The sequence below is a fragment of the Pholis gunnellus genome, assembly GCF_910591455.1.
Source record: "Pholis gunnellus genome assembly, chromosome: 5".
NCBI classification, from domain to species: Eukaryota; Metazoa; Chordata; class Actinopteri; order Perciformes; family Pholidae; genus Pholis; species Pholis gunnellus.
Window position 1 is genome coordinate 6,894,536 of NC_136531.1, and position 27,439 is coordinate 6,921,974.

General features: G+C 41.5%; 2 protein-coding genes across 2 annotated transcripts in view; both read right to left on the minus strand.

Moving 5' to 3' along the window:
- The window catches only part of tmem131l (transmembrane 131 like), a 30,489-nt gene extending 16,934 nt beyond the window's left edge, over positions 1-13,555 (minus strand). Inside the window, exons 1-6 of the mRNA XM_079160428.1 lie at positions 13,411-13,555; positions 12,621-12,694; positions 9,547-9,590; positions 3,001-3,072; positions 583-706; positions 328-444 (exon numbers count right to left, since the gene is read on the minus strand). Of these exons, the coding sequence (XP_079016554.1) occupies positions 328-444; positions 583-706; positions 3,001-3,072; positions 9,547-9,590; positions 12,621-12,694; positions 13,411-13,516 (537 nt within the window). The 5' untranslated portion in view covers positions 13,517-13,555. The remainder of the gene's footprint in view (positions 1-327; positions 445-582; positions 707-3,000; positions 3,073-9,546; positions 9,591-12,620; positions 12,695-13,410) is intronic.
- Positions 13,556-15,639: 2,084 nt separating this feature from the next.
- Positions 15,640-27,033, minus strand: mnd1 (meiotic nuclear divisions 1 homolog). Its single transcript, XM_079160236.1, has 8 exons — positions 26,921-27,033; positions 26,437-26,502; positions 26,128-26,185; positions 23,558-23,706; positions 22,437-22,511; positions 22,206-22,320; positions 18,453-18,497; positions 15,640-16,308 (listed from the first exon to the last, which is right to left on the minus strand). The coding sequence occupies exons 1-8, from the start codon at positions 26,921-26,923 to the stop codon at positions 16,202-16,204; spliced, it is 618 nt and encodes a 205-aa protein (XP_079016362.1). The 5' UTR covers positions 26,924-27,033; the 3' UTR covers positions 15,640-16,201.
- Between the last annotated feature and the right edge of the window lie 406 nt (positions 27,034-27,439).

Sequence of the window (27,439 nt, forward strand, 5' to 3'; positions counted from 1 at the left end):
TGGCGTTTTTGACTTCCTTTGTTTATGAGTTTGTGCATGCGGGACGGAAAGTGAAAACAAACATGGTGGATGCCAGCTATGTCCTGAGCAGCAGTCTGGCATGATGCTATTTTGGATCACAATACAAAAGAAATCAAAGTTTGATGTGATTAAAGTTTTCTTTCGTAAACTCTCGTCATAGCTAATTGAGGTAACACCTCCAACATGTGAGTGTCTTTCACTCTAGTATCTGGACAGAAGAAGGACCACGAGGTGGGATTTCACCACATTAACCCAACAGAACGTGATCTGAGACTATACAGCAGGAGATGTATTAATGGAACTGACCTGGTATGACAGTAGCCCATGGGCCGATGTGTTTATAAATAATGTGTTTTCTACATTGCCCTCCTCAGACGGGAGGAAAATTAGTTTAAACGATGCCTTCCCTCTGGGTGGGATCACCTAAGACAGAGAGGAAACAGTTCTATCAGACACTTCTACGAAGACAAAGGCACACAGAGAAATAATAATTGTGAATACACAGTAGAGTGCAGCTACACACACACACACACACACACAAATGCAAACATATACACTTACTCTTCTGTGAAAGAAAGGTATGTAAAACTGCCTGCTGGATGTAAACATTGACAGCAGCGTCACAGGAACTTCCTGGCTGGGGTTGTGTATATATATGGTCTCAGCTCTCGGCAGCCCCAGCGACCTGTAAAGAGACAGAACAGCTTTATAAATAACGGGCGCTCAACACAACCTTTACCCATGAAGCACCACGGCACGCTTTGAAGGGCACCATATTGTAAATACGCAATTATCTATGAGTTTGCTTATTCATGAGGCATCTAAGGAGCTTTTATCAAATTGATTAGATCCTTCTGGTGCTCATCAAGACCACAGTGGTTGTGGTGGCAAAGAATTACATATTTTCATTTTAATAAATGTTAAATGAAACTTAAATCCGCCTTAAATCTATCTATGAGTCAGTGTTGAAAGGTTGGAGATTAGCCAAGTCATTTTGTTACAGCAATAAATCATCTGAGTCACTGAATAATAGTTTTGCATTCTGTCAATAGTCGAAAGCCAAAAGAGGAAAACCAGCCACTTGCCTCTTTGTCAATAGATGGGAACCAAATGTAAAGTTAATCTGAGAAAGGCCCCAGTGTAAGAAGTAAAACCACATATTCAAATAAGGACATAATGGTGGCAGTGAAAAAGCTTTGGGTTACATCAGCACACAGATTAGCTCTCTGGGTTTGGCCATTGCTGCTATAATCTTTGACAGTGACATGTTGTTACTCAACATATTTTGCCTGGCGACACCCAAACTAACCTCTAATCTAGGTTATGTCATGTCAGTGCCAGCTTTCGAGTATCGACAGCGTTCACGCAGCGCTGAAGCAACAGGCCTGTACCTGTCCCGTCTGGTCCGAGCATTTCAAAGCGACAGACAGCAAAAGGAGCCTTTCAGCGCACTTTTGTTGAGTAAGGCGACCAAGTATTACATAATCTGCACATAAATTCATGATTTCATTATATTTCCAATTTAACTCAAATACAAATCTCTAACTGCGTGTTCTCGCACAAGGGGAATATAATAACAATTTATATATGCCCGTAATTATGAAGGGTGTTTTATAAAAGTTATAATCGCTAAGATTTTCAATTTAACTTCCCTTTTATGTGGAGTAAGGTCAGTTCCATTTGTAGATCTATATAGTTATCCACAAGCTAATAGTACATTGTAGAGTGTAATAGAAATTACTGCAAATTTCAGCTTTAATTTGAGAACTTTTGAACAGAAAATGTAATTGGTAAAAAGAAATAACATAAATTCAAAAGAATTCTACAACATATAACACATTCTTGACCTTTTCTGTTGAGGTGCCTCAACTGATGCTTCTTTCACTTCCTGTTTGTCTGTGAGACTTTCACCTTTCTTTCACTTAAAGCCACAGAGACACATGCTCACCAGAGCAGAGCGAGATGGCCTAAGATCTTAGATCAGAGGGGTCTAATCAATACTTTCTACTTTTATAGATCCAGCTATCAATCTGGACGAGTGTGCAGTGCTGCAGAATAAATGTCACACTGCATTGCACACATTTTTGGACATGAGCAGACAGGATCTGTTCTTAACCGCATCATAACGCAGTGTGCTGCAGATATCGTCTGTAACATACATCAGCTGCATCATTGTAGAACTTTTAATATTTAGTTTTTTATTGCTATATCTGTGTTTTTCAATAAATCGAACACATGAGACACTTCAGTCAGATCTTCAGGATTACATGTCTTATATACTTACTACTCAACACTTCTGGTGTAGTTGAAGAGTATAATTAAGACTCACGTAGGCAGAGAAAAAAGGAAACCACAGACTGACGTGGAGGATGTTTATATTCATATTCCTGTTTTGAGCTCAACTGCAAATGTCCCGAAGCTACATTACAGTCTCAAAACATTTATCCAGTAATATGAGGATTGTTGGTGATTAGCCTGCTTTCTACATTCCACATGTATGACACAAAGTACCACAAAATAGGAGCTCCTTGTGTTGACTGTTTGGAGCAATGGGAACTACAGTCCGACCACAGTCTGATATTCTTTCTGTTTTGGCAGTACGGTGGCAAACAGTGACATTCTTAACCCTTCTGACTGGGGTCAACCCTCTCCAGTATGTGTCTGGATGCTGGGAAAGGGAGCGCACTGCCATACTTGGATATCCTGTCTGTTCTTTAAGGTTGGAGGGCCCCTTGCTTTATGAAACCTTCCCTTTCTGTGGCATTCATCACAGCGACAGGTCACTTCGCTATGACGCCCGTCTTATTTTAACTCAGTGGAGTTTTCCACATCACTCAAGATCAGAGATGGTGAAATGAAGTACATTTTGTTTTTGGGGGCATATAATAAAGGGTTTCGTCATTTCCTGGACGAAACGAACAACATCTATGCTTGTTGAGGCACGACATATTAAAACTAGGAAGTGAGAACAGAACTTACTGCGTCCCAAACTCCAACGCTGGGGGCTGAAAATGCAAGGGCCTCCCATTCTCCCGTGTATATAGAGAGGAGCTGGTGGAGGAGAGAAAGCACAAAACATGAGTCCAAAGAAAAGTATTTGAATGTCATCAGTTTGATTGTATGAGAAGAAAAAACATCTATGTTTTCAATATTTTACTAACACCTTAAGACAAGAACATTGTGTCCCCTTTCTAACCCGCCATGTGACAGGGGTTTGAGACGCAGCCCGGGGCAGGAACAGTTTGGACTGTGAACTAACTTCCCGAACAGAAGGACGATGATCATGCCAGCACAGAAATGAGATAACCGTCACACAAAAAAGGGAGTCAATAATTCAGTAGCATAATTCAAATGAAGCCTTTGCATATGAAAGTTATTACACACTTGCACTGAAGGTTGCAACCACAAACAAATGGCTCAATTTTGTTACATAACACTTCATTTGACACGATGACTAATATTGAACAAATCATCAAACAAGGGTTTGATTTTTAACTTTCTTTTTAATGTTACATAAACACCCACAGCGAAAATACTGTCACCTTTCTACATGTTCTACCGTACACAAAGCAGCTATTCCTTTACCAGAATCTACGAGAAATACAACAGAAGAAGAAGAAAACAATGAAAACAGCTACACCAACGTTTGCATCATGCCTACACAGAAGCACAAATCACTGTCGGCAAGTTGAGACGCTGCCAAACGCAAAGTATTAATGCGAGGTAGTGACTCTCCAGAGAAGTCAGGTAAGAACTCTGCAGGATATTGCTGATTCACCGTTTGCATGCTAATAAAGTAGCATGCTAGCTAGCTCAGAATGGGTGTATAATGCTTCTTGCGGCCGGCCCGAGCAGTCTCCGTGTATGGCTGCTCAATGCCTGCTTTTTCATTAACAACTACGTCATAGTTCACAACGTTATTATTGATATTTAATCCAAGAAAAAGACAAAAAGTCTTGAAAAGGCGTCTGGATAAACTCCTCAATGAGACTGTTGACAACATCGATCAGACCATCAGGGCAGACGTATCTGACCGGAGCTGTAAGAGCTGGTGTCTCAGTTCATGATGCATGGAGCCTGTGGGACAGCCAACCCTCACTGTCCTCGTATTGTCATTGGCGTCTGGTCCAACTTGGAAAGGTTGGAATGGTTTTTAGGGAAGATTTGCAGCTGCAGCCGAAGACACGACATTGCTGGACTTCTTCAAACTCAACAGCAGCGAGACAATATCTCTACACAGACACTGTGCACTATAAACAGCACAGGGAAGACCACAGAAAACCATGCAGATTGAGAAAGGGGCTATTTTTAATGAGTTATGAGTTGTAAACAGGCTGATATCAATGTCATATAAGGACCTCCTACTGTGGACCAATATAGCAGGTGCACATACAATGTATGCTGCTGTGCACAAGATATAGGGAACGCTAAATACAAGCAACCAACCACAAGTCAGGGTTAAAACAGGAAACTCTGCTCTCCGATGTTTCTCCTGCAGCTACTTTTGGAGCAACACTGTGTTTTATTGGCAACTGTGTGTGTGTGTGTGTGTGAGACATCCTGCTCTAATGAGCTCTGCGAATTGGTGCCTTGAAGCAGAGAAGCAGCAGCTGATCCGAGGTTGTGTGTGTGTGTGAGAGAGTGAAAGCAAGACTGGACCGAGTTGACAGAAGACTCGCACAGCTGTTGACCAACAGACGAAAGCAGGTTGAAGGAGAATAGCTCAAGAGTTCATGTCGCCATCTTTCAGGAGATCACTTTTCTGTTTGTCTTCACTAGCGCTTCACAGGACAATACTCTTTTGCGTTACATTTCATTCTATACCTCGGAGCCTATATCTTTAGATTGGCTCCTTGCACACTTTGACAGCGACAGCCCAGAAAAAGACAAGCTATTGTAAAATTAAAGAATGAATCAAAACTCAGGATTTTGGGACGTCTTCTTGTGGTCTTTTTAAAGTAACTTAAGGGGAAATTGAATTAAATCAAGACAGACTGACTAACATTCCCCAAACTAAGACTCCACTGCTAACAATTAAAAATATACCAGAACCTGAGTGCTCACAGACTTAGTTAGGCTGTAAGGCCACATACAGACTTTTCAGTGATTAGGACTCCCGTCAGCATTAAATCTGGATCAAAGTATCATACCAAGTATCAAGTTCATCTTATTTACACCACATACAAACTCCAGAACAAATTGCAGTGAAAGTGCTTTTCGTTTTCTCTCATTAGACTATAACACAAAACGTCTGTTGTGCGTTTGGTAACATGACACGCAAGCTGTGCAGGCCTAGTCTTGTAAGCTTGCATGATGATCAGTAATAAAGAATTTCGTTCAGAAGCCCTAAAGCGCCTCACTTTACATCTAATACATAGATTAAATATGCCTTCTGCCTGATGCTAACCCTACCTTAACATATCCAACTTACATTTTAGTTTTGTTTATTTATTATATTTGAAAATCAGCTGTACCTTTGTCTGATAAAAAACAGCTAAATGTGACTATTCTTATGGAGCATTTTACAGTTTCTACCACGAATATAAACGATTCGTGACACGTTCTCCCACTGCTGGGACATGTCTCATAAAGCAATTCCTAATAACTGGAAGGAAGCAGCTGTTGGGATTTGCAAGACTCTAAATGTGAAACAATGAATCTGTTATTGGACCAGGCACAGTTAGCCGTGAGCTAACCAGTGGGGCACGCTCACGTGCACTGAAAGGTATGTGTGGCCGGCCCGGCCACGTAAACAAAACCCAGAAACCCGGATTACAACACACAGGGTGAGCGACTTTATTCCCTGCTCAGGTGGACCGACTACTCCACTATATCTTTACATCGCTAACAGTTGTTTGCTGCTATATTGCCAATATTTGTTGTGGGGTTTTCCAAAGTATTCCCTGAAATAAACATTCTTACATATATAATGTATGCACACAGGGTTATTATAACAGACTACAGCTTGATAATAGCTGATAGAAATACTGATGCTTGTCCAGTGCAAATGTTCTCACACAATGTGAAGTCAATGTGCAGGATATCAGACTGATCTCAGTTCAATCTGTGAACAGTGGGGACAGCCACAGTTTACAGGAAGGTCTGACGGTGTTGTACAGACATGTATCTTCTGTTTTGGTTAGTGTGGTTAGCGCTGAACTAGTCTACAGCTGGGAGACAAAATTAGGAACGTGACATTCTCAACGGTCGAAAGCAATAGGACGCGTCAAGCACAATGAATTACGTACGGTTCTGTAAACTACCAAAGAGGACACTTTCATTAGTGGTGGTGTAGGTTTCAGAGGAGTGATATTTCTGCAGAGGAAAGCTAAAAACGGCGACAGTTTACTGGTTGTATTTTCATTTAACTACACATAGTTAACTCACCACCTGTGCCAAAGCTCTACTGAACTGAATCACTTTCCGAGCGGCAGATCGGCCTATGTGGTAAATTGACGAGGAAGCAAAAAAAAAGAAAAAAGGGGTCGATGCTGAGTCAGCAGAAATAAAAATACATTAAAAAGGAGTGACAAAGACAAAAAAAAAAAAGAAGCAACCCTTTATCTACCTTCCAATCGGGCCAATCTATGCTTTAGTGTCCAAACAAGTATCAAGAATTAACAAGTAACAGCTTCTCCAGGGCATCTCAGTTAATTGAGGTTAAATCTAGAGTAAGCATAATGACAGACCGGTAGATCACACAAGCACTTATACTGTGGAAGTAAACATGCTTTTATTTTTTTTTTGTGATATGCGATTCCGCTGAATCCAGCTGGCGTGCAAAGCAAAGTGAATTTAGCCCATGATAAGAAATGCAATTCGACAACACAAAAGAACAAATAAGCTGGCCGTGGTCTTTGATAAAAGGGACACTTTTCTTTTACACAAGTGCTTCAACCGGTGAGCGTATGAGGGGTCGAAAGTGAAGGGGAGATGAGGCCGTCTGCCTCTGCAGAGGAGTCCTGTGTGATGGCAGACAGTACATAAAGGCAGATCTGGCAATGTTTGAAATCGTAGGTCAGCAGTTTCAACATCACATAAACACTTATCTCAAAGTAGATTATAAATAAAAGACAGCATACAATACACTGCTTCATGCAGGTGTAACACTTCATTTGGATATCTGGTGTCAGGTTTAGAGAGCAGTTACCACGGGGTAAGTATTTCTAACTCAGTTTTCTCTGAATTCAACAGCAGCTGGCCTTTGTGAAAAAGTTTGCCTCAGAACAAGCATGCCACTGAGCTGTGGACCAAGGGGTTCTGTCCACAGCCACAGCACAAAAATAACAAGTTATGTTTGGCGCTATTTGATCCCCTGGATCTAACTCAAATAAAGTCAATGTTAGCAGTGACCTCAGCCGTGCTCCGGGGGAGAGGTGAGGACCGGTGGAGAGTTAAGGTCAACTGGTTTCACAAGCGTTTGGAGAAGACAAGGAAACAATAAGAGGAACTCTGAAATGAACACCACATGTGCCACAGTATCAACACTAAAGAATAAAGAGGTGTGTGTCAGGTAGATATTCTTTAAAGCAGCAGAATGAAAGAACAAACAAAGAAAAGAGCTAAAAGCTAAGACATTTTGACAGAAGACTAAACGCAGACAGGGATATCATGAACCTCTGTATCTGCTTTGCTCTTTAGGCTGGGTGAGAGCGCTGGCAGGCCTGCCAAGTGCCTGATAACCCTGGCAGGAGAGGCCTCACAGCCCACAGCTCTGGAGGTCAACCGGCACTACGAAGCCTCCTCCTGCCGCTCACCTCCCTGGAATTAAAAATAGCCGTATTCCCACACTGTTCAGCAACAGTTGGCTGCATGTGACCCAGATGAACTTTATATCAAAACTGAAAGTGTGCCACTTCAGAGGAGCACTCTGGCAATTAAGTATTGCCCTTTCATAAAGTGTGGGGAATAACAAGAGACAAATGTAAAAAAAAATGTGTCACGCTCTAAAAACACTGAATTCTACCTTTCCCATAATAACACAACTTAATATCACATGCATACCTGGCTAGTAAACAACCACATTTTTAAACTCTGCACCCAAGATTGAAATGCGGGTTTTTTTTGTCTCCAAGCCCAAATTGAGATAATCCATTATTTTATTCAGACTTGTTCAGTCTTGGGGTAACACATTCGTAAGATACCATTAAGATCAAGCACAGCAATACCAGCAACTGGCACAGACAAGTCATCCAAACTGGTATTTGTTGAAGAGATGCACAATGAGATTGGGAGCATTTCTATGGCCTCTGAACATGGCGACGCGGCTTGTAGCTAACGAACGGAGCTCAGTGTTTACCTGACGGGGAACTGGAGGGTGACGTCGTTATAAACTGTAATGTAACTGGATGTGAGCAGTGCAGAGCGGCGGCACACGTAGACATTACTCCACTATATCTTTACATAGCACAGTTGTTTTCCTGCTATATTAATGCTCCGAGTGTCTTATATTGCTCCTTTATTAAAAGGGTATGAACTTCTAGGCCAGTAACACTTGAGTTTTGGGAACATATGAAGCCGGTTTAGGTATATGAAGGGCTGGGTTCTTTCTTTACATTACTGGCATCGCTTCTCTAGAAAGACAAACAAGGAGCAGAAGCAAGTACAAATGCTAGAATACGTGTGCCTTAAAATAAAAAAAACATTTAACAATGGATAAACAAGCCTTAAAAGGTCGCTCCGTCTCTGAGCAAGCGTGTACTAAATAACACCGTGAATTCTTGTTATTTTGCTGCAAACGTCTATTTTCCGAACAATTTTTTCTGCTGGAACAAAAAACAGCTGGGGAGAGAGAAAGACCTACCCTGCTTTTTCTTTCAAGGAGTTCTAAAATTAGTCAGGAATTTGGTTCTGTGCCTCTCTAAACACACGCCCCCAGAACTCTCTCCGTCACACACACCCCCTCACTCACCAACACAACGTCGCCAGCATACTGGGGAAGACTTTTTTAAAAGCCCTTTTAGAAACCTTCGGTCCCATTAACCTGAAACGCCACCTCACCCTTTGTCTGTGTGAATACAGAAACATGCCACCCCACAGCTACAGTTTAATTGTGCACATCCAATAAACCACTTACCAGAGCTCTACTATAAGCTGTAGTCTGTTGAATATATTCACATGAAAGCCCTGCTTTCATTCCGTGTCATACAGTATAATTGTAGTCTGCACTATGATGTATGTATGATGCAATCTGTCTGCTGGTTTGGGGTTTGTTGGTAATTATGTGGCTTGGTGGAAAGTCTCTACGTATTCCCATCCCATGTGCCACTGGTGAACAGGTGGAAACCTTTCATTAACTTCATACAACTCTAAATATTCTTTTTGAAACTGCTTGATGCGCGCGCGGCTTTCTCTGACCGCTATTTGAACGAGTAAAGTGAGGTTTAAATTCCATGACACCTTTTCATCTCGGCTTGCTGTCATGAGTGTGTAATGCTTTACAAATGTGTGAAAAACCTCCACAGAAAAGAATCTGTTTGATGCTTTCACCGCAGAAGAGTTAGAAACTAAAAAAAGAATGCTTACCCGTCTTCCAGGGGAAGAACGTCTTTTCTTCGTTCCTTCTCCACCTGAAACAAAAAATACTCTTTAGTCAATATGTTGCACTCACTCTGTGGCCTAGAGAGAACATCAGGAGGCTCTGTGGGTAGCAGGTCTACTGGTGCACCAAACTGCCTTCTGACTACTATGAGTGTAACACCACCAACTGCTCTGATACGCTTCACTGTCATCTTATTTTTTTTGGAAAAGTCAAAAGGTTTTATTCTGCATCAAATCTAAATTTCACTGTAAATAAACCAGGAAATCCAAGCAGATAAGTGGAACAGTCTTGGGAAACTAAAACGGGCATTTCAACATTTCCATCCGGACTCAAAAGGGCTGGACAGAGAGCAGAGACTTCTGCCAGTGTTGGCGGAGTGTCTCAGAATAAAACATCCAGTTTGTTGTACATGATCTCACACTGTGCATCGAGGATTCCTGACTGAACATCAGTGACTACGCAAACAACTTGCTGTAATTGGTATTCAGGCTACAAGTTGATACAGCACTAGAAAACGTTGGTACTTTTTATGCACTGTATATAGTATGTTCATTAGTTAATGATATAGTTTTCTGCTGGTTATGGTGCTGTGAGGCACAGCATTATTGCTATTATTGACAACTGACTGATTCATTGCCACAAGTGGATCAAACCCTGATTTGTGCGATAATGGGATGTAAATCTTCTCCAGTTTCGTAATGAGGCCGGTCTGCAAAATGAGGAAACCCTTTTTAAACATTTCAAAATACACCCACCAGCAGTACTGCATCAAAACCACAACCAATGAACACGAACACAGCTTTTTTCTGAGCGTGGATTACCGAGTAAGTGACTGGATATTGTACAATACAACAGTGCAAACACTGTTACCCACGGTGCAGTAGGTTATGTGCACCACCATGCATGGTCTGCAGAGATAAGCTTCGGTCTCTTCACACGCAGAACATACAGTTTCCATAGGAACAACCTGGGGCCTTGTGGCTTCATGATGATGCAGATTTGTCGACCAGTGAAGATAAGATTGTTTTGTACAAAAGGCAGCGACTAACTCTTAAATGTCATTGGTTAAATTAAGCCAGTGCAGAGCATGCTACAAATCAAAGATCAGGATCTACAGGATTCATCAATGTGTGATAAACGAGGGATCATAATTGATCCAGCCTTTACTTTCCTGGATAAGAGGAAAACAGACATTATTTATAGTTGTGATCTATTAACAGTATCATATATATAATGCAATATAAAGAAAATACTGATTCTATCCATCGTCACATATCTGTTGTCTAAACGTGGCAAAAGTTACAGGTTCTAACTGGTGTATGCTTGTGTTATCCTGCATCATATCCCGCGTTGCCCCCAGCAGCGTTAAAGCTCGGTACGCTGATGGCTTAATTGAACGAGACAAAACTGATTTTCCAGCTGATTAAGCACACCAATGACAGAACATATGCCGTTGCCGCAGGTGAGCCATTAAAAAAAAAGCACAAGGAATATTCAAAAGCAGCACCATTTGTAAATTAATTGGATTCTAGTTGCAGGGACGTTTAAAAACCAATGCAGGGATTTGAAACCCGATACAGGGGCCTGAATACCAAACAGGATGCTCGAATATGCAGAAGAAAGAGATGAAAACCCTGAACTACAGTAATCAAACAATCACTGGGGGACTAGAGTTCACCTATTCAGACTTGCAGCCAATACAAACACACGATCCTCAAATCAACAACACAAGGAAGAGGCTTGAGGTGAAGATGCCAACAATTACCAGCTCTAGTTATACACACGACATCTGCTCAATTATGATCTCTGCTGCCCAAATTTGCTATCTGGATTGAGTTTTTTTTACAATGCATCATGGCACACGACACTGTATCTGTCTCCTTCCTCACCACTTCAGTGTGCCTGCAGCAACATACAGCACACTACTTATCTAACTGACCAGCAGCAGCACTGGGATGCAGATGAAAGACATCCATGTCATGCTCTATTTCACACAGCACATGTAACTGAGACAGTTACTCCATTCTCCACTGCCTATCTAAACATGACACCTAACAATGTCAACAATTCTGCCATCTGTCTGCAGTGTAGAAATGAGTGGGGGGACAAAAAACATGTTCTAACACTGTCATTTTAACCAATCCCACAAATAAGAATGATCTTCGATGGTGAATCAACTCCTCGCGTTATCTCTGGTCTGGGCATGTCTGTGGTAATTACTGCTGTGGGCAGATTGCAAAATGAGTATTTCAGAAACTGGGCGAAACATAGCAACGAAAATAACAAAAGTATTTTTGTGGAAGGCAAACCTGACTACCATTAGCCGACCATTCACCACGCTAGACTTTACTTATTGATCAACCCTACTTTGGTGAAAAATGCATCATTATATATATTTGTTTACTTATTTTCAAAGTAACCTAACTATCAAGCTGTTTGTTTACAAAGATGCCACACCCCCCTCAGGTAACATGACAGTCAGCTGGTGACCTCATGACAGGTTATCAGTAGAAACTCCTGCTGTTTGTGTTTGTCTCCCGCCATGACTCACAGCTGCCTACCTGAACAGGTTTAGGAAATAACTCTGATCCTAAATAAAAATTAAAAAAACACATAACAAAAAGCATGAAAAGCATAACATGCATGCTAAAGAAGCTGGATATAATTTAAAATGTAGTATGCAAGAAAGAACTGCAAAGTAGTACTAAAATACTTCCTCGTTCCTAGCACGCGCTCAGTGTGTACTACAGACTGAACTCCACAATGGACACTATGTACAAAAGAAAATAAGGAGGAGCCACATGGCAGGTGGCCTCCCGCGCTGCTTTTTTACTTGTACACTAGTTCGATAACTACAACATTTACACAATAGTATAACCACAATAGTCGTGTACGTTCACTGATATTTCCCTCACATGTAACGCATGTAATATGCACAACTGGCTGCAAAGTGGAGCCAAACACAATGGGGATGCAGCAGCCAACCCACACGTGCTCCATGCATATCTGGCACATAAATCCTCCTCCATACAAACAGCAAGAAATGAATTATGATTACCTGAAGTTGGACTAATGGGTCTGCATCCTCCGCTTGCCAGACCTCGACCACGCTGGTGGACATCTGACTCAGGGCTTTGTGGGAGCAAAGAAATACAATTTTCAATGAGCTGTTGGGTTGGAAATTGGGCAACATGGGGGGAAAAAAAACAACAACCGCTTGCAAATGCACCATTTTTTTTTAAAGCAAGAAAACTACAAACTACCAGTCTCCCGTTTTTACTACGGGTTATAACAAATGAATAAACTGAAGCGGTATGGATGATAACCACACAGACAAGTGAGGAAATGACTTCGCCTTGGCTCACAAAGGCTGAGCGCTAGCTGCTTCACTAGCAGGAAGGTTAGCTCAGTGGCTAACGAACTTGGAAAACATCTCTGCTTGCTGCAGCACACACGGCACAGTTCACCCAGCTCACAACAACGTATAAGCGTCACTGCAGAGGTAGCTGGAACCGGGAAGTGTCCCCGTTAAAGTCCCGGTAATGCGCCACTTCTCCCCCTGAACGAGGTATTATTTGGTTTAACCAAACAGCAGAGGGAAGTGAGAGCTAGCATGGACTAGCAGGCTGACAAAACATTACCTCTCCCATGTTGGTAAAAACATAAATATGCCTCGAGTCGCTATTTAAGAAATGCATTCTTAACATGTTCACCCCCATAAAAAAAACACATAAAATGTGTACAAATGATCTCGTGCCACTGTCAAGTCAGACATATTTTTTTTTTTTCCGGTCGCGTTAACGTTACACCCCCGAAGCGGGGAAAAATAAAAAGGTAAAAGGACGAACCTTGCAGCTGAGCCCCTCCGTGCTGTACGCACAGTAATTGCAGTATTCCGAGTAGTATGTTGATCCACGTTTTCCTGTGACAGTGGAAGTCCTGAAGCCCCGCCATGCTGCCCTCTCAGCCTGCAGCCTGCCTTGTGTTTCGCTGTGTTGGTCTTTCTTTCTCTCACCCAGCAGCAGCAGCAGCTCCCTCCCTCCTCTGTCCCTCCCTCCCCGCTCACACACATCGGACAGGCAGCACTGACACTTGCAACAATGTTGCTATCGTGTCTGTTGCTGAAGGCAAAACAAAACAAAGCCCCATCATGCAAAGATATTCATGTATGTATAACGTACCCTACAGTGGTGGAAAGTTACTGAACACATTTACTCAAATGTGAGGTCCTTACTTTACTTATCTCATTGTACTTTATACTTTTACTGTTACTCAAAAACACATTATATGCCTGTATTATATGATGCATTACTACCTACTACCACAAGTGCAATTTTGACATACTTGTACTCTCCATTATATGCTACTTTATACTTTCAGAAAGAAACATTGTACTTTTTACTTGAACTTTTTCTTAGAATAAAGGGTATAAATACTTGTTACAGTAGTATAAGTCCTCCATAAAAAAATGCAATAGTATAAACATAGAAATGCAGTATAATAAAAGCTGATTGCACTGCTTCCTATCATATTAGAATATTGTGTTTTTTATGTCAAGTCGCCAATAGGAGAATTTATGGTATCAGTACAGTATCTCATACTTTCCAACACTGCTTAGTTACCTTTTACATATAAAAACATATATGCTACTATTACACTTTGAAAGAAGCCATTCTGCATAATGACTATGTTTACTTTTGACAAGTACACTCTGCTAATAATAATTCTGTACTTTACAGGAGTATTTTTAGACCATGGTACTTCTGTTTACTTAAGTCAAATATCTAAATACTTCCCCAAAACAACAGCACCCTACAGACGTGAACACAGTGGTGGAAGAACTCAAGTACTTGTACATTTTGCTACTATTTTATAATCTTATCATTATCAGTCACTTGGGCCCTTTTTCTGCAGGACCAGTACTTTCACTTTTGATATTTTAAGTACAGTTTGCTGACAATACTTTAACTAAAGTAGGGTTTTGAATGCAGGACTTTTTCTTGCATTGTTGTGAGTATACCTTGCATGCAATATGTATGCACCAGTTCAGTGTTATATAATCATAGGTCTTTCCTTTAGGCCTATACTTTAGGTTCAGTGAAAGTCTTTACTTGGCCTAATGATGGCATCGTTGATCCCAAGACACGTTCAGCCAAAAAGCTTCAATTAACAGTCGTCTTTAAAGTGAGAGACAGTGAGGTAAAACATAATGCACAACCCTCGAGGAGCGCTTCAACATTCGGCATGTCAAACACATGAATCAGTCAGGACAGGTTGGGCAGGTACACACATGAATATACACCCGGGTTGCTCTCCTGTGGGTGGGGCAGTTCCAGCTAACAAAACTGCAGGTAGGCATTGTCAAATTGTTTTTTTTCTGGATCATTGTTGGAACATTTCCAACAAGGAACATGTAAGAACACTGCACATGTTATAAGTAGATTATCCTTATCCGGATGTATAACCGATCTTATGCATTTGGTAGCATTATAAACACTATACATGCAGTATGCTTTGATGGCCTGCAGATAAAAATATAACTTGCACTAGGCAACATCATAAATAAGTCATGACTCAACCGGGAACTAACAATATGTTTGCATATCATTCGTCTGCTGGAAAGAAAACTTAACTCGTGAGTAAGACGAGCACATTTGAAATGTAAATCAACAAACTCAGACACACTGGCCTTTGTCAACTAGGTTGCCGAGTAAACACTCTGACACTCTGCATTGGGAGCGGGTTTGACAGCGAAAAAAAAGGAGGAAAATAAGCAGTGCAAGAGTCATTCTCGACAAGTCATGACAACAGTTTTCCTTTTTTTGTTCACAGTGCGTAGCTCTGAAAAGAATGTGCCTTTGTGACAGATTTGGTCATGTTTCAGTGGTCATTTCTAAAGACTTGAAAGCACAAAAGAAAGGAGGCCTGGTGTAAATACATTTGTAAACTCAATACGTTTTAGAATCAACACAACTGCAGAAAACGGCTTGTACAACTCAAAAGGGGGACATTTTATTTGCGGCACCATAAAAGAGGTTCTGCAAAAAACGTAAACGTACTTTAAATATTTACAGCATTTGTACACATAACATATCCTGAACGTATCCTGTGTCATTTAATTCTCCTGTTCACTTTTTGTAAACAAAGTGGACTCGATGTTGCTTAAAAGCACTTTTTAGAGGTAAAAGGTAGAGAAAAAAAAGAGCCCAAGGATTTGATTCCAAACCATCTGTTTGAACCATTTAAATTAGACCATTGGCTCCACAGATGTGTTCGGTGTAGATTACCTTCCATCATCAAAGTGGGGCTCTCAGTTTTCATGCCAACAGGTGTCCCAAAAGTCAGGCTTACTAGGTTGTGTTCCTCACAGAAGCCCTTCACCCTTCACAGCCACTCATGCTTGGTGCTGCTCTTCTCTGGTTGCACCAAAGCAACATATCGGCTGATAAAGTCCATCTGCCACCGCCACATTACTGATACCCGTCGTTAATCAAAGCCCATAAAAAGGCCTGGCTTTCACTGTAACACACAGAACATAAACTACGACTGCTGAGACCAGGTACACTGGCTTCAAACTGAAGCTTTAACACTTATTATTTAGCTTACTGCGACTATGAGCTCTGGTAAACAAAAAAGCTTTTAGTCCATGTAGTCAAAATCCTCCGGGATCCCAAAGGCTTTATCAATGCGGCTGTCGTCAAAGGAGAACTTCTTCTTCGTCCATGACTTAATGGCAAAAATATTGTCTGAAAACAGAAATGAAAATCTTTGTTTAGCGAGCCAAAATATAAATGATAGTATCATAGATAGAAGCGTCGGTCCGGGATGGTTCATTCCAAGAAGAAATCCTCGGTCTCGTGGCTCATTTGGTGAAAGCCGAGTCATTTTTGATTATTGCTTTCTGAACACGGAACATTTCCCACCAGTGACCATTTAAGAGATCATTTAAAGCAAATTGTGGGGATTGTGGTCAAAGGCCTTAACGAGATCGCAGTCATTGGATACCAAAGCAAAGTGCTCCAGTAGTTTGCATAAACATCTTGCTCAGAGCAGACTCGATGCCATAGATCTGTCAAAAGAGAAACTGAACTGTTGTGTGTTGAGAAAGATTCCCGTTTGATACTTAATTGTGGTTTCATTTTCTTTCTTTATTCATTTTTAATTAGCATTTTTAGCACCTTCCCGCAACCACCAAGATGAGGTGGAACAATTGCCTAGTCTTGGCAAATGTCTACAAGTAGCCTAGATAACAGTTTGTTTTACGATCTAACACGAGTTTCTCTGCCGTGAGCAGGGAATCAGGAGACAAGCGGAAAGCTGTGGACGCGTCACTCGTTTAAAGAATAAATCAAACAGCTTCCTGTAGGCTAGCACAAGTCTTATCAAGATCTTAAGTCAATAGACTCTGAATAACGCTATTAGTGATGCCTTTCACTTGAGTCCTGTTGGATCACTGTAATCCAGCTTTGATATGACAAAATTCAGTTCAAGTGCAAGTGATTAACTGCGTCGGTGCTTGTGTGTGAGCCTTTCTGCGTGGGTGTGTCTCAGTGCGACGAGGCGTCGGGTTAAAGTCGCCCAACTTCATTTTTTGAAGTTGCAGCCACGTTTAGTGGGGCTGTGACTCGAGGCCTGCAGAAGCTGAAATAACGCCAGCTACATAGCAATTATAGCTGTGCATGTTTAATGTTTTATATGAAATCACACAAAGCCACTTCCTCCAACATGAACAGAAGATTAGGCGTTGCTGTGTGGACTTTGGTGAGAATGCACCAGAGCAACGAGTGTGTTTAAAAATGCAGCTGATTGACACACAGCGGATGACATTGTGCTTTTGGTGGTAAGTGACACCTGACGACATTACAGCTTCTAGTAAAAAGAAGTACACATTGTACTTGTTCTACGACAGCTGTTGTACAAGGCGCTGTTACGAAACGCTCCATGTATTTGTTAAGTCGTGTCCACATTTAGACGAGGGAAGTACAACTCATAGAAGAGGCAGAAATGACTCATACTTTCTTTAAATGAGGATAATTCTATGAAAGTGAAGCAAACATGTGCCAACGAAAACTGACAGCGTGACTTTGTGGAGCAGTTAAGAGGCGAGGTTGACCCTAAAGAGTCAAAACACCACAGGCCCGGCTGGTTACCATGATCCCCAAAAGGTCAGCTGTCTTTAAGGTTGCCGCTCAGGTCAATGAATGCACACAGAAGAGCGCCTACGTGTTGCAGGGAGGTGACATTTTGGACACCGAGTGCCCTTACAGCCCGAGTGCTCTAAAGAGTAATCGATGGAATAAGTGAACTGAATATTCAGAGGCAACGAGCCGGCAACTATTGATCAGAGCTGCAAAGATCATTAATCAATTAGTCCATCCACAGAAAACTAATTGTTTGAGGTCGTTCGCAAGCAAACACGTTAAATGTTCCAGCTTATCAAATGTGACGATTTGATGGGTTTGTTTGTCGCTTGTAATATTAAACTGAATATCTATGAAGGAATCTGAAAACGTCATATTGTTGCGGTTTCATTTTTTCTCTTTTTACGTTGACATTTTAAAGCCAAAATGATTAATTATTAAATCACACAGATAATCTGCAGATTAGTTGCAGCACTAGTGATCATTGTTTAATCTGCCTGAATACTTTCTTGATTAATCAACTGTTTGGTCTATAAAACAACAGGTAACAGTAAAAAAAAGTTACAATTATTCAATTTACTATAAAAACTAGCAAATTCTCACATTTGAGAAGCTGAAACCATCTAATGTTTTGCATGAGAAAGGACTTAAATGATTAACCGGTTATCAAAATACTTGCCGAACAAATGATTGATAAATTGTTGCGGCTCGACTTATTGAAAGTGCGTTACAAAGATAAGAGGCCTCACCTGTCCACCTGGAAACGGCTTCTTTTGCTACAACATTTGACTTTCCTGCAAAACAAAAGGAATGATCAACATTTGCATTATACAGTCTGTGTGTTCACTTTGCAAGAGTGAAATATTATTTACACCAATGGACGGAAAAGACTACAGCTAAAATGTTACGGTTTCTTTCATTTGATCAGGTAAACGTACGGTCAGGTCTAGATTAAGGCATCAACTCAGGCCTGTGATTAAAGCTTAAACACTCCTACCGGACAACGAAGCGCTTTCAAAGGATGAACAGCAAAATGAGTTGCACTAAATTCCGCTGTGCGTGTGTAAAGACTGAAAAGAGTCGTGTTACAGATGAGAGAAACAGAACGTCAACGTCCATCTTGTGTTGCAAATCTACAGCATGTGTGTGTGCTTATGGAAGAAGACTTGCATGCTGTGCGAATGTAAAACAGGCCAAACAAATAAGCGCTTAATGTGAAAGCCCAGCTGACAGGCTGATGACCTCAGAGAAGAAGACATGTTCTTGTGTAGTAAACTGAACACAGGACAGAAAACAAACGGGGAGAGTGGACTGTAAGTGAGGCAGCAAACAAAATCCTTTGATGGAGGGAAGTGACGTGATGGTTGGGTAGCTACAGCCACACTGGATGAACATGTTTACTATTAAACTCGAGTGGACAGTTTAGCCGACAAAGAGCCCGTCGAGAGCCCTCACAGAGAGCCGAACAACGCGCTCTGACTTGACATCCCTCTCAAGTCTAAAGTGATCCTAGAACAACAGCAGGTCACAAACAAACAAGTTGCTAGGCACCTGGAACAATCACTTTAGGAACATTTGGCTGCTTTGCGACAACGACTGGGCCGCTGCGTCCTCAAATCAATTCACAGCAGGTTTGGCAGATTTCTCCCCGATTTGTCACGCAAAAAAAAAATAACAACGAAGCGCGCTCTGGTTCGAGGACATGAGCAGTGGTTATGTCATTGACTCTCTTGTCATTTCAGCATTTATTGAGAATGCAAACAATGAAAACACACATTGATAGATAGCAGCTGTAAGTGGGAGGGAGTTAAATAACTTCTGATCGCGGACCTTCGTAAACTGAGATGACTCATAAAATTTATAATCTGGTGTCCCGTGGCCAGATGTTGAAAGTGAACCCGTTACATAATCCTATAAAATCAATGCAGACAACATAACAAATATCATGCAAAACATACTGTAGTACACAAACAAAGACGACCACGAACAATGTTTCCTTTGGTAAACAAGTCATTTAAGAATCCTAAATGCTTCCTCACTGTGAATTTCCCCACTGCGGGACGAATAAAGGATTATCTTATCTTATCTTATCTTACATAGAGTCATACATGCCTGTGGCGGAGATTTCTTTGAGGTGTTTTTTTTTTTTCAACTCCCACCTTTTACCATCACCAGCTTGTTGGTATCGATGGGAGCGGTAGCCATTGTCAAACATTTTAAACCTGAAGAATCCAACTTAAATCACTCGTAGCAGCGAGCGTGACTCGTACCGGTTCTGTCTGCAACGGCCACATTGAGTTTAGCACCGATGAGGATTCATTGGGTTAACGTGTTATTATACATCACTGTTTGATATTTCTATGTCCTGATACATTGTGCCTGTAAGGTGTCTTTGAGTGGCACCTTTAATTAAAATGCATTATTATTATAATTTAAAGGGTTTATCTAAATTTCAATATTTGAAGAAGGTAATAAAATGTTTTTCTTTTCAGATAGCAGTGGACCCCCCCCCCCCCCCCCCCCCCCCCCCCCCCCCCTAATTTTCCTGGGGTTGGACTTGGGAATCCAACAGCTGTTGCAGTGATTACGCTCTGCAAGAGGTTGATCACAGGCACCAGAGTTACAGCAGAGGGTCTGACAATGTGATCATGAAGTCATGTCTCTGGTGTTTTGGCACCGAGCTAAAAAACACAAAAAAACACATCGACCACACTGTGTAGAGAATATTTAGTCGCTACACATGTGGCAGCAGCTGTAGTTCACTTTCCATTTACATCTAAATCAAAGTTAAGAACTTTTATGGCTAAATTCTTTGAGAGATTTTGGCCATAATAATATAGATGTACCGGGACAAATGCTCAATATACTGGAGTACTTGCGTAGCGGACTATAGATGAGTCTTAATAGACTTATTTTACCTGGAATTAACTGTAACATTTATCTTAACTTTGCCTCCCTGAGCCACAAAATTAAACTTTATTTCAACAAAGCCCAAATATCTGACTCGGACTACAGGAATTATTACCTTCATGTCGCCGTGATTGTCAGGAGACAAACAATATTCACGTGGACAATAACAGCAGAAGTGTGTACAGACTAAATGCATATCTGGTGTAACATTAGGAGGTGCAGGTAATATTGTTTTATGACACCTCATAAGTCACATGTGTACACAAAGGTCAGCTGTCACATGAACTACAGGACTTTTGTGATACCGCTCCTAGCTGTGGGGCATTGTGTGCGCATACTGAAGAAGAGGCGCGTCAATAAGTGATGGCCAGTGGCCTTGCCGTTGTCTTTTTATAAACTTCAAAACCCTTGAAGCTGAGAGGTCAGAGGTTGCACGGTTAATTTAGACCACAAATTAAAACTGACATGTGAGTTAAAGAGCCCCAAAAAAAGAACCGCGTCTCCGTGTGTGTCAACAGGAAGGCTCCCGCCGTTCACACGTACCGCCTTCTATCAACATGTAACCCGTTTGTGGTTCAAGCCTTGAGTTTAAAAACCGACACAGCAGCGCGCTTAAATGCATCTCGGGTGACCACTTGCGATAAGTTTGAACTTCCTCCGTTTGATTTGAACCGTGAGAAACGAGAGAAACGAGGACTCTCGACGATCATGTCCCGACCTGTGAGACACAAATGAACTGTGTTCCACTGTGTTTGGGACGCACACTTTAGAGTTGACTGAGCAGTCCTTCGATGCACTAAGAGAAGCATTTTGCATTCACATGATGATACTACATAATATGTGTGTAGTCACATGTTTTTAGCGAAAGCAATCTCTTTCTTGCACCTTATTTAGAGCTGTCTAAACATCCAGGATAACATGTGAGGAGGGAATTTTAGGGTATTTCCCACATCCTGCTTATGTTTTTCTTTAGCACTACGACAATGTGATTTGGATTGGTGGCCAAGTTCACTGTTACACTGGTTATTGGGAGGTTTTCCTGGTATCCTTTCCATTCATATACATGTACGTCAGTGTTGTATGATTAATGTGCTGCATACTTTATTTAAAAAGAACAACGTTAATGTCGGGCTTGTATCGACGTCTTATTTTTATCACTCCTATATTTGACAGGTTGTGGGAGGCTTCACTGAATTAGACCAGCTCCTCATGCACAACTCTGTATTCATTATTCGGGTGTGAAACCACGCATTCAAGGTTTGTTTCTTGGCCGTTGCCCAACTCTTTCCTCTGAATAAGAGATGTCACCATCTGCCTTTGTGAGCCACCTGATGTTGGAATCCGGACTCCCATCTTTTTCATTGATGAGTCTATCACTCTCAGCATTCAGCTACAGTCCAAAACTACAAGCGTACCGTCAGCTGACTCTATCAACTGTCAAAGCCTATCAACACAAAACACATGTTGCAGAACAAGCTTGTAGGTCCAGTGGCATCAATTGATTGCACCTCGTTAGATATGCACGAGACCAATCAGAGCTAGGCGTCTTTGGTCAGTGATCGCAGGTGACTTGATGTTGTATCTGTACTCACTAATGTCCTCGATGACCTCGGGGTCACATTCTCTGTACTTCTCCACCTCGGCCTCCAGCTGAGTTCGCTCCTCTCTCAGAGCCTGCAGCTCCTTCAGCTGAGAGCTTCTCTCCTTCTACACACAGACACAGATCATTTACGCATTTTATCAGTATAATCAACATGGATTTGTCATTTAATGTTTTATAGCTTTATGTTCAAGGTGTGGACGCGTGTGGGAAATATTCTTACTGTATCTTGACGTCCCACAGTCGCTTTTCCCACCGCTTTCTGCACAGACGCCTTCCGCTGCTTCGCTTCAGAAATCTTTAAAGTAAACAAGTCTTACATCAGTCAATATGTAGCAAATGGGAGGCTTTCCTGTATTCTCCCATAATGCAATGTTTGAAGTTAAAAGTGTTGGAACAGTTACTGAGAACAACCAATTAGTTAGCACTAATTGAGAGCAGAAGCCATCTTGCCTTTAAAGCTTATAACGGCTTCATGCAACCTTAAAATCTTAATTGCTCACGACTGCTCACCGGTTCATTAGAGGTTAACGGTTTATTGACATTAAAAGCCAGTTACAGGGCTGTAAAATGTACCGTTAAAGCATGCTCTATGATTAATATGTCCGAAAGAAAGGAAGCCGTGTCATTCGTTTGTACGTTAAATTACATTTATAGAGCCAACAGACCGACAAAGCATACAGATCTACATTACAGTGTTAACGGGTGATATAATGTCAACCGTCATGTTTTACCTGAGGAGTCTACAGTTCATCTGATGATCATCTGCTGTGGCTCGTCCACTATGACCGTATATTGTAATACGTTTGGTATTATCACACATCAGATCGCTGCTCTACATCATTTAGCTTCTGTCACAGAAATCTGGTGGCCGTCGCTCTCTGAGTCGCCGCCACCCTCTCACCATCTGTCTGCCACCGAGAACAGTGTCTCTCTCTCTGCGTCAACTCATCTCTCACAACACGACAGAGTCTCAGTTTTAAGTTAGAATTAGGGATCACTGGTTTGTTTTTGTATTTGGGAATGTCTCCGTTTATTTTGAATATTCAAAATGTGAAAATTAAATGAAAAATCCATCTATAATTTAAACCAGTAGCACTTCCCATTCTTGTCTTGACTTTCTATTACAAGAAGCCCTCTCTGATCCGTGCTGACCTCATTTACTGTAAACTACAGTGAGACGTGTCAGAACAGAAAGAGAAAAACGCAGCCTTTGGTGAAAATCTGCTTTCAGTCTTTCATAAAATCCATTGTCAGCTCTAGAGAGATGCTGTACATCACAGGCTGTTCAGAGCAACACGATCTGCATCGACCTGCAAGCTGGAGTTTTATTCTTCGTGTCACCTGTGTTTGCAGCGCCTCCAGTTTGTGCTTGCGAGCGTGCAGAGCCTTGCTGGGAAAGGCCCAGTAGTAGTTAGACGTTCCCACTCGTTCACAGTCCACCATGTTGTCGTCCACCAGGCTCTGCAGCACGTCCTTCACAGACATGGGAGCTTAAAGCGGCAGAGAGAAAGAGAGAGAGGAAGAGCACACCTCCTACATTAAACTCCCACAATCCTTCAGTTGCTATTATTACACTGCCTTCCCAGCAGTTGATGCCATTTGTGGATTATTGATTTGTGCATGACCGATTCATAGTAGAGGTATGATTGTTATAAGCTTGGAGGACTTCAGGCGATGTGAAATGCATCTAGTGTTGGATACAATATTGCATTCTACTTAGGGTTTAAAAAAAATGACAAGTCAGCATCGGGTCTCATTTTTTACTGGCAAAGCGTAGCACTCGAATGTTCACACGACCGAACCCACACATCTGCAGCCTCTGTGGCCGTTTCATGCTTCTCTGAGAGAACGCTGCGTGAGATGATGTAACAGAGCAGGAGCTCCATCTTGAACGGTGTCAGCGGTGAAATGTGATACTCCCACATGTTTAGCTCAGCCGGCCTCACTGTGAAACTGAAAGAGCTCATCTGCTGCGTTAAGAGCTGAGCGGAGCGGAGTCTTGAGAGGATGTTGAACAGCAGCAAAGAAACGAGGGTTGAAAATGAAAAACACTCTGGATGGATCAACCAAACCCTGTGTGTGCGTGTGTGTATGTGTGTGTGTGTGTGTGTGTGTGTGTGTGTGTGTGTGTGTGTGTGTGTGTGTGTGTGTGTGTGTGTGTGTGTGTGTGTGTGTGTGTGTGTCTTCAGTCTTCATGGGCATCAAATTGCTTTTTTTTGTGCATTTTCAACTTGGGCCTTCTAATGGCTGCCAGTGTGTTATTACGACTCTTTATTTCATTGAGCCGAGATCACTCCCACGGCCCCTTTTCTCACATGTTCTCCTCTTCGACAGAAAAATGTGGCCATAACACAGATCTCTTGTTCCCCCCCCATCCCCCCACCACTCAGTAACTACATCATGCCCAAGTAAGGGGGACAAAAACATGTGCTTTTAATCACAGCAACACGATCCAGGTTCTCCTGATTAATGTTATGTCCACTTTAAAACTAAAAAACCTTCTCAGTTCACCCCCCCCCCCCCCCTCCCCTCATCTGCGGGTCTTAAAAATCCACGTTTTTATTTATAAATGTTCCCTCAACACTCATAATGTCTCCACGTTGACATCGAGGGAATGTGCTTGCTTTGAAACCAAAAGCTTTTCAACTGCACTGAGAGATTTCTGCCGTTGATTTGTCTGGTTCTGCTTAAACAGACTAAATACAGTTAAGATGGCAAACAGCTAACCCTGGCTGCCACGGTCATGTTGCAAGCATGTCACCACAATGCTTTCAAGAATGCAACAGTGTTGACACCGACTTTGTGGTCTTTGGAAATAAACTGATGGTATTTTACTTAAAAGACCATCGCTGGTATTCATCAAGGTTTTACACACGACAGTTCTAAACATATCATACTTTGTATTTCTATGAATGTTCACGTATTGAGGTAATACAACTATGCGTATTAGTCCTGAATGTTGTTATTTAGTTCATATCCTCTTTGTTGATTAGTAGTCCTTGTTTCATGCTTTTGTTTCACGCTGAATTACTTATTTCCAAGAAACGTATGAGCACATCTCTGGTGAAGACAAGATTTAAACTGGTGCTTTTGTGCAATTCTTTTCATACATTCTTATGCATGAGTTGTCTGAAAGGGATCAGTGTGTAGGATTTAGGGGTATTTATTGGCAGAAATGGAATATATTATTTAGTAAGAGTTGTTGTGCACTGTTAGCTTGGATTGAGCCCTTCATACCTACATGTGGGTCTTCCTCACGGAGCCCGCAGAGTTTCAACAGAATAGACAAACCAAACACTGGCACTAGCAAGAGCCTCTAGCATTTCTACATCACCCGAAAGCCACGTTAGTTCTCCGACTTGGAAAGGGAAGCGTGAGTGGAGGGGGATTCAGATACAATCTGCCAGCTCACCACTAGATGCCTCTGAATCCTAAACACTGCTCCTTTCAGTAGTGGCTGACACTTCAGGGTGTGCAGCTGCAGACTTCTCAGATTAAAGTTCATGTTCAACAACTAAAGTGAAGCAACAATAAAAGGCACTCAAACTCAATGTCATGAGACCAGTGTGGTAAATGGGCTAAAACTGCAAACAAAACAAAAACACGGAGGGAAATAAAATACATTGTAGTGCATTATGCTCCTGTTCAGACTCAACTCCCACATTCATGTTTTTATTTTCTTAAAATAGAGAGATGTCTCTACTAACCTTTAGAGTTATTTAATATATTTAGTAGAGGCCAGTGGGGGAAACACACAAAAAGGCCCATAGATATATATATATATATATATATATATATATATATATATATATATATTTAAACAGGCAGCAAACTTGAACACTAGACACAAGTTAACGGAGCATTTAAAAAGTCTTGATGCGTTTCGACTAAAACAGTTGATCATTACTCACTTATTCCCTTTGTCTTAGGGGCGATCTTCTCAATGTCTTTCAGCTGAAACACATCTTTCTACAAAGAGAATAGGAGAACAAATTAAAAATATATATTTTTTTATTTATCATACGAAAAGGAACTATTTAACTTGTCTCTAATCATGCCTGATTTTATCTAATTTTAGTGACACAATGTTGTAGAGCACCACTGTCACAGTGTAATCCAGACAGAGGGGACATTGAGGCCTAACATTATGGTTTAATGGTTACTTTTAATATGATTCCTACTTCAACCTTCAGTTGGTCTCCTGCAGAGGGAAAACTCACCGTTTCAAAGAAAATCTCCATCATGCGAGTTCTCTTCTCCTCCAAACTAAGTCCCTTCTTCTTTGACTGTAACAGATTCAAAGCAACATAAGACCTGGTTAATATCACTATATCACGCAGCAATACAAACCTGTGCACGTGGCAGGAAACACTGTATGAGGGGTTGATTTTCCTAGATTTGCACGTCTGCGCTTCTACCTCATTGTTGTTGTAATACAGCTTCCGGCCACCAGAGGCAGCACTGAACATCAATGTACTCGGCGAGGAAGATATTACATATTGTATTATTATCGATACACATCCTGAATTACGGCAAATATTGACCACGTGGCACGTAAGTGTATAACTCCAGATATCAACTTGGAGACGTTATTTACGTTTAGCAGCTAACTGACGCTAGCATTAGCTTGGAGCTAGCTTGGTAATGCTAGGTTGTCTGTGAGAGCATCACATCAACAGCGGGTAAAGGTGAACATCTGCTTACCATTGTATTGCGTTGGCTGTGCCAGCAACGTCCACTGGCATGAATGGTTTGCTTTACAATATGTTTTATAGCGCTGTTGTTAAGTTTGTAATCCAAATAGGAAAGAAATAATTCGTCCAGTACTGAAATTCCCGCGGAAGACTGTCACGGGGCTTTTGCTGCCTTCACTGATCCTCGTAAACTCTATAGCTCCCGTGTTGAGTATGGGGATGTAAGTTTATAACAAACACGTTTTGCTACGGTGAATGTGCTCAGTTTTAAGCACATATATTATTTGTGCCGAGACGTTCTGTAAGAGGGTAAAACAGTCATGTTTGCCACCGTTTTGGGTCGTTAGTGTAGTGTTCGCTTGAGTCATCATCATTTCCGACTGCAAATGAAGGCAGCATTACTTTAACTAGGAGGAGCGATGTTTGAGTTCACGTCATGATTTTCTGATGCCCTCTGCTGTCTAATAAAAACATTGCTCAAATAGGGACATTACATAATAACAAAACCCTTATTATCGTCTTCAGTCAA

Bases quoted from the DNA above. Each gene is read 5' to 3' on its own strand.
- mnd1 (XM_079160236.1), bottom strand. The intron at 23,707-26,127 runs GTGAGTAATGAT...TGCCGCTTTAAG, and splicing joins CCCTAAGACAAAGGGAATAA to CTCCCATGTCTGTGAAGGAC. The intron at 22,321-22,436 runs GTAAGAATATTT...GTCTGTGTGTAG, and splicing joins CTGTGGGACGTCAAGATACA to AAGGAGAGAAGCTCTCAGCT.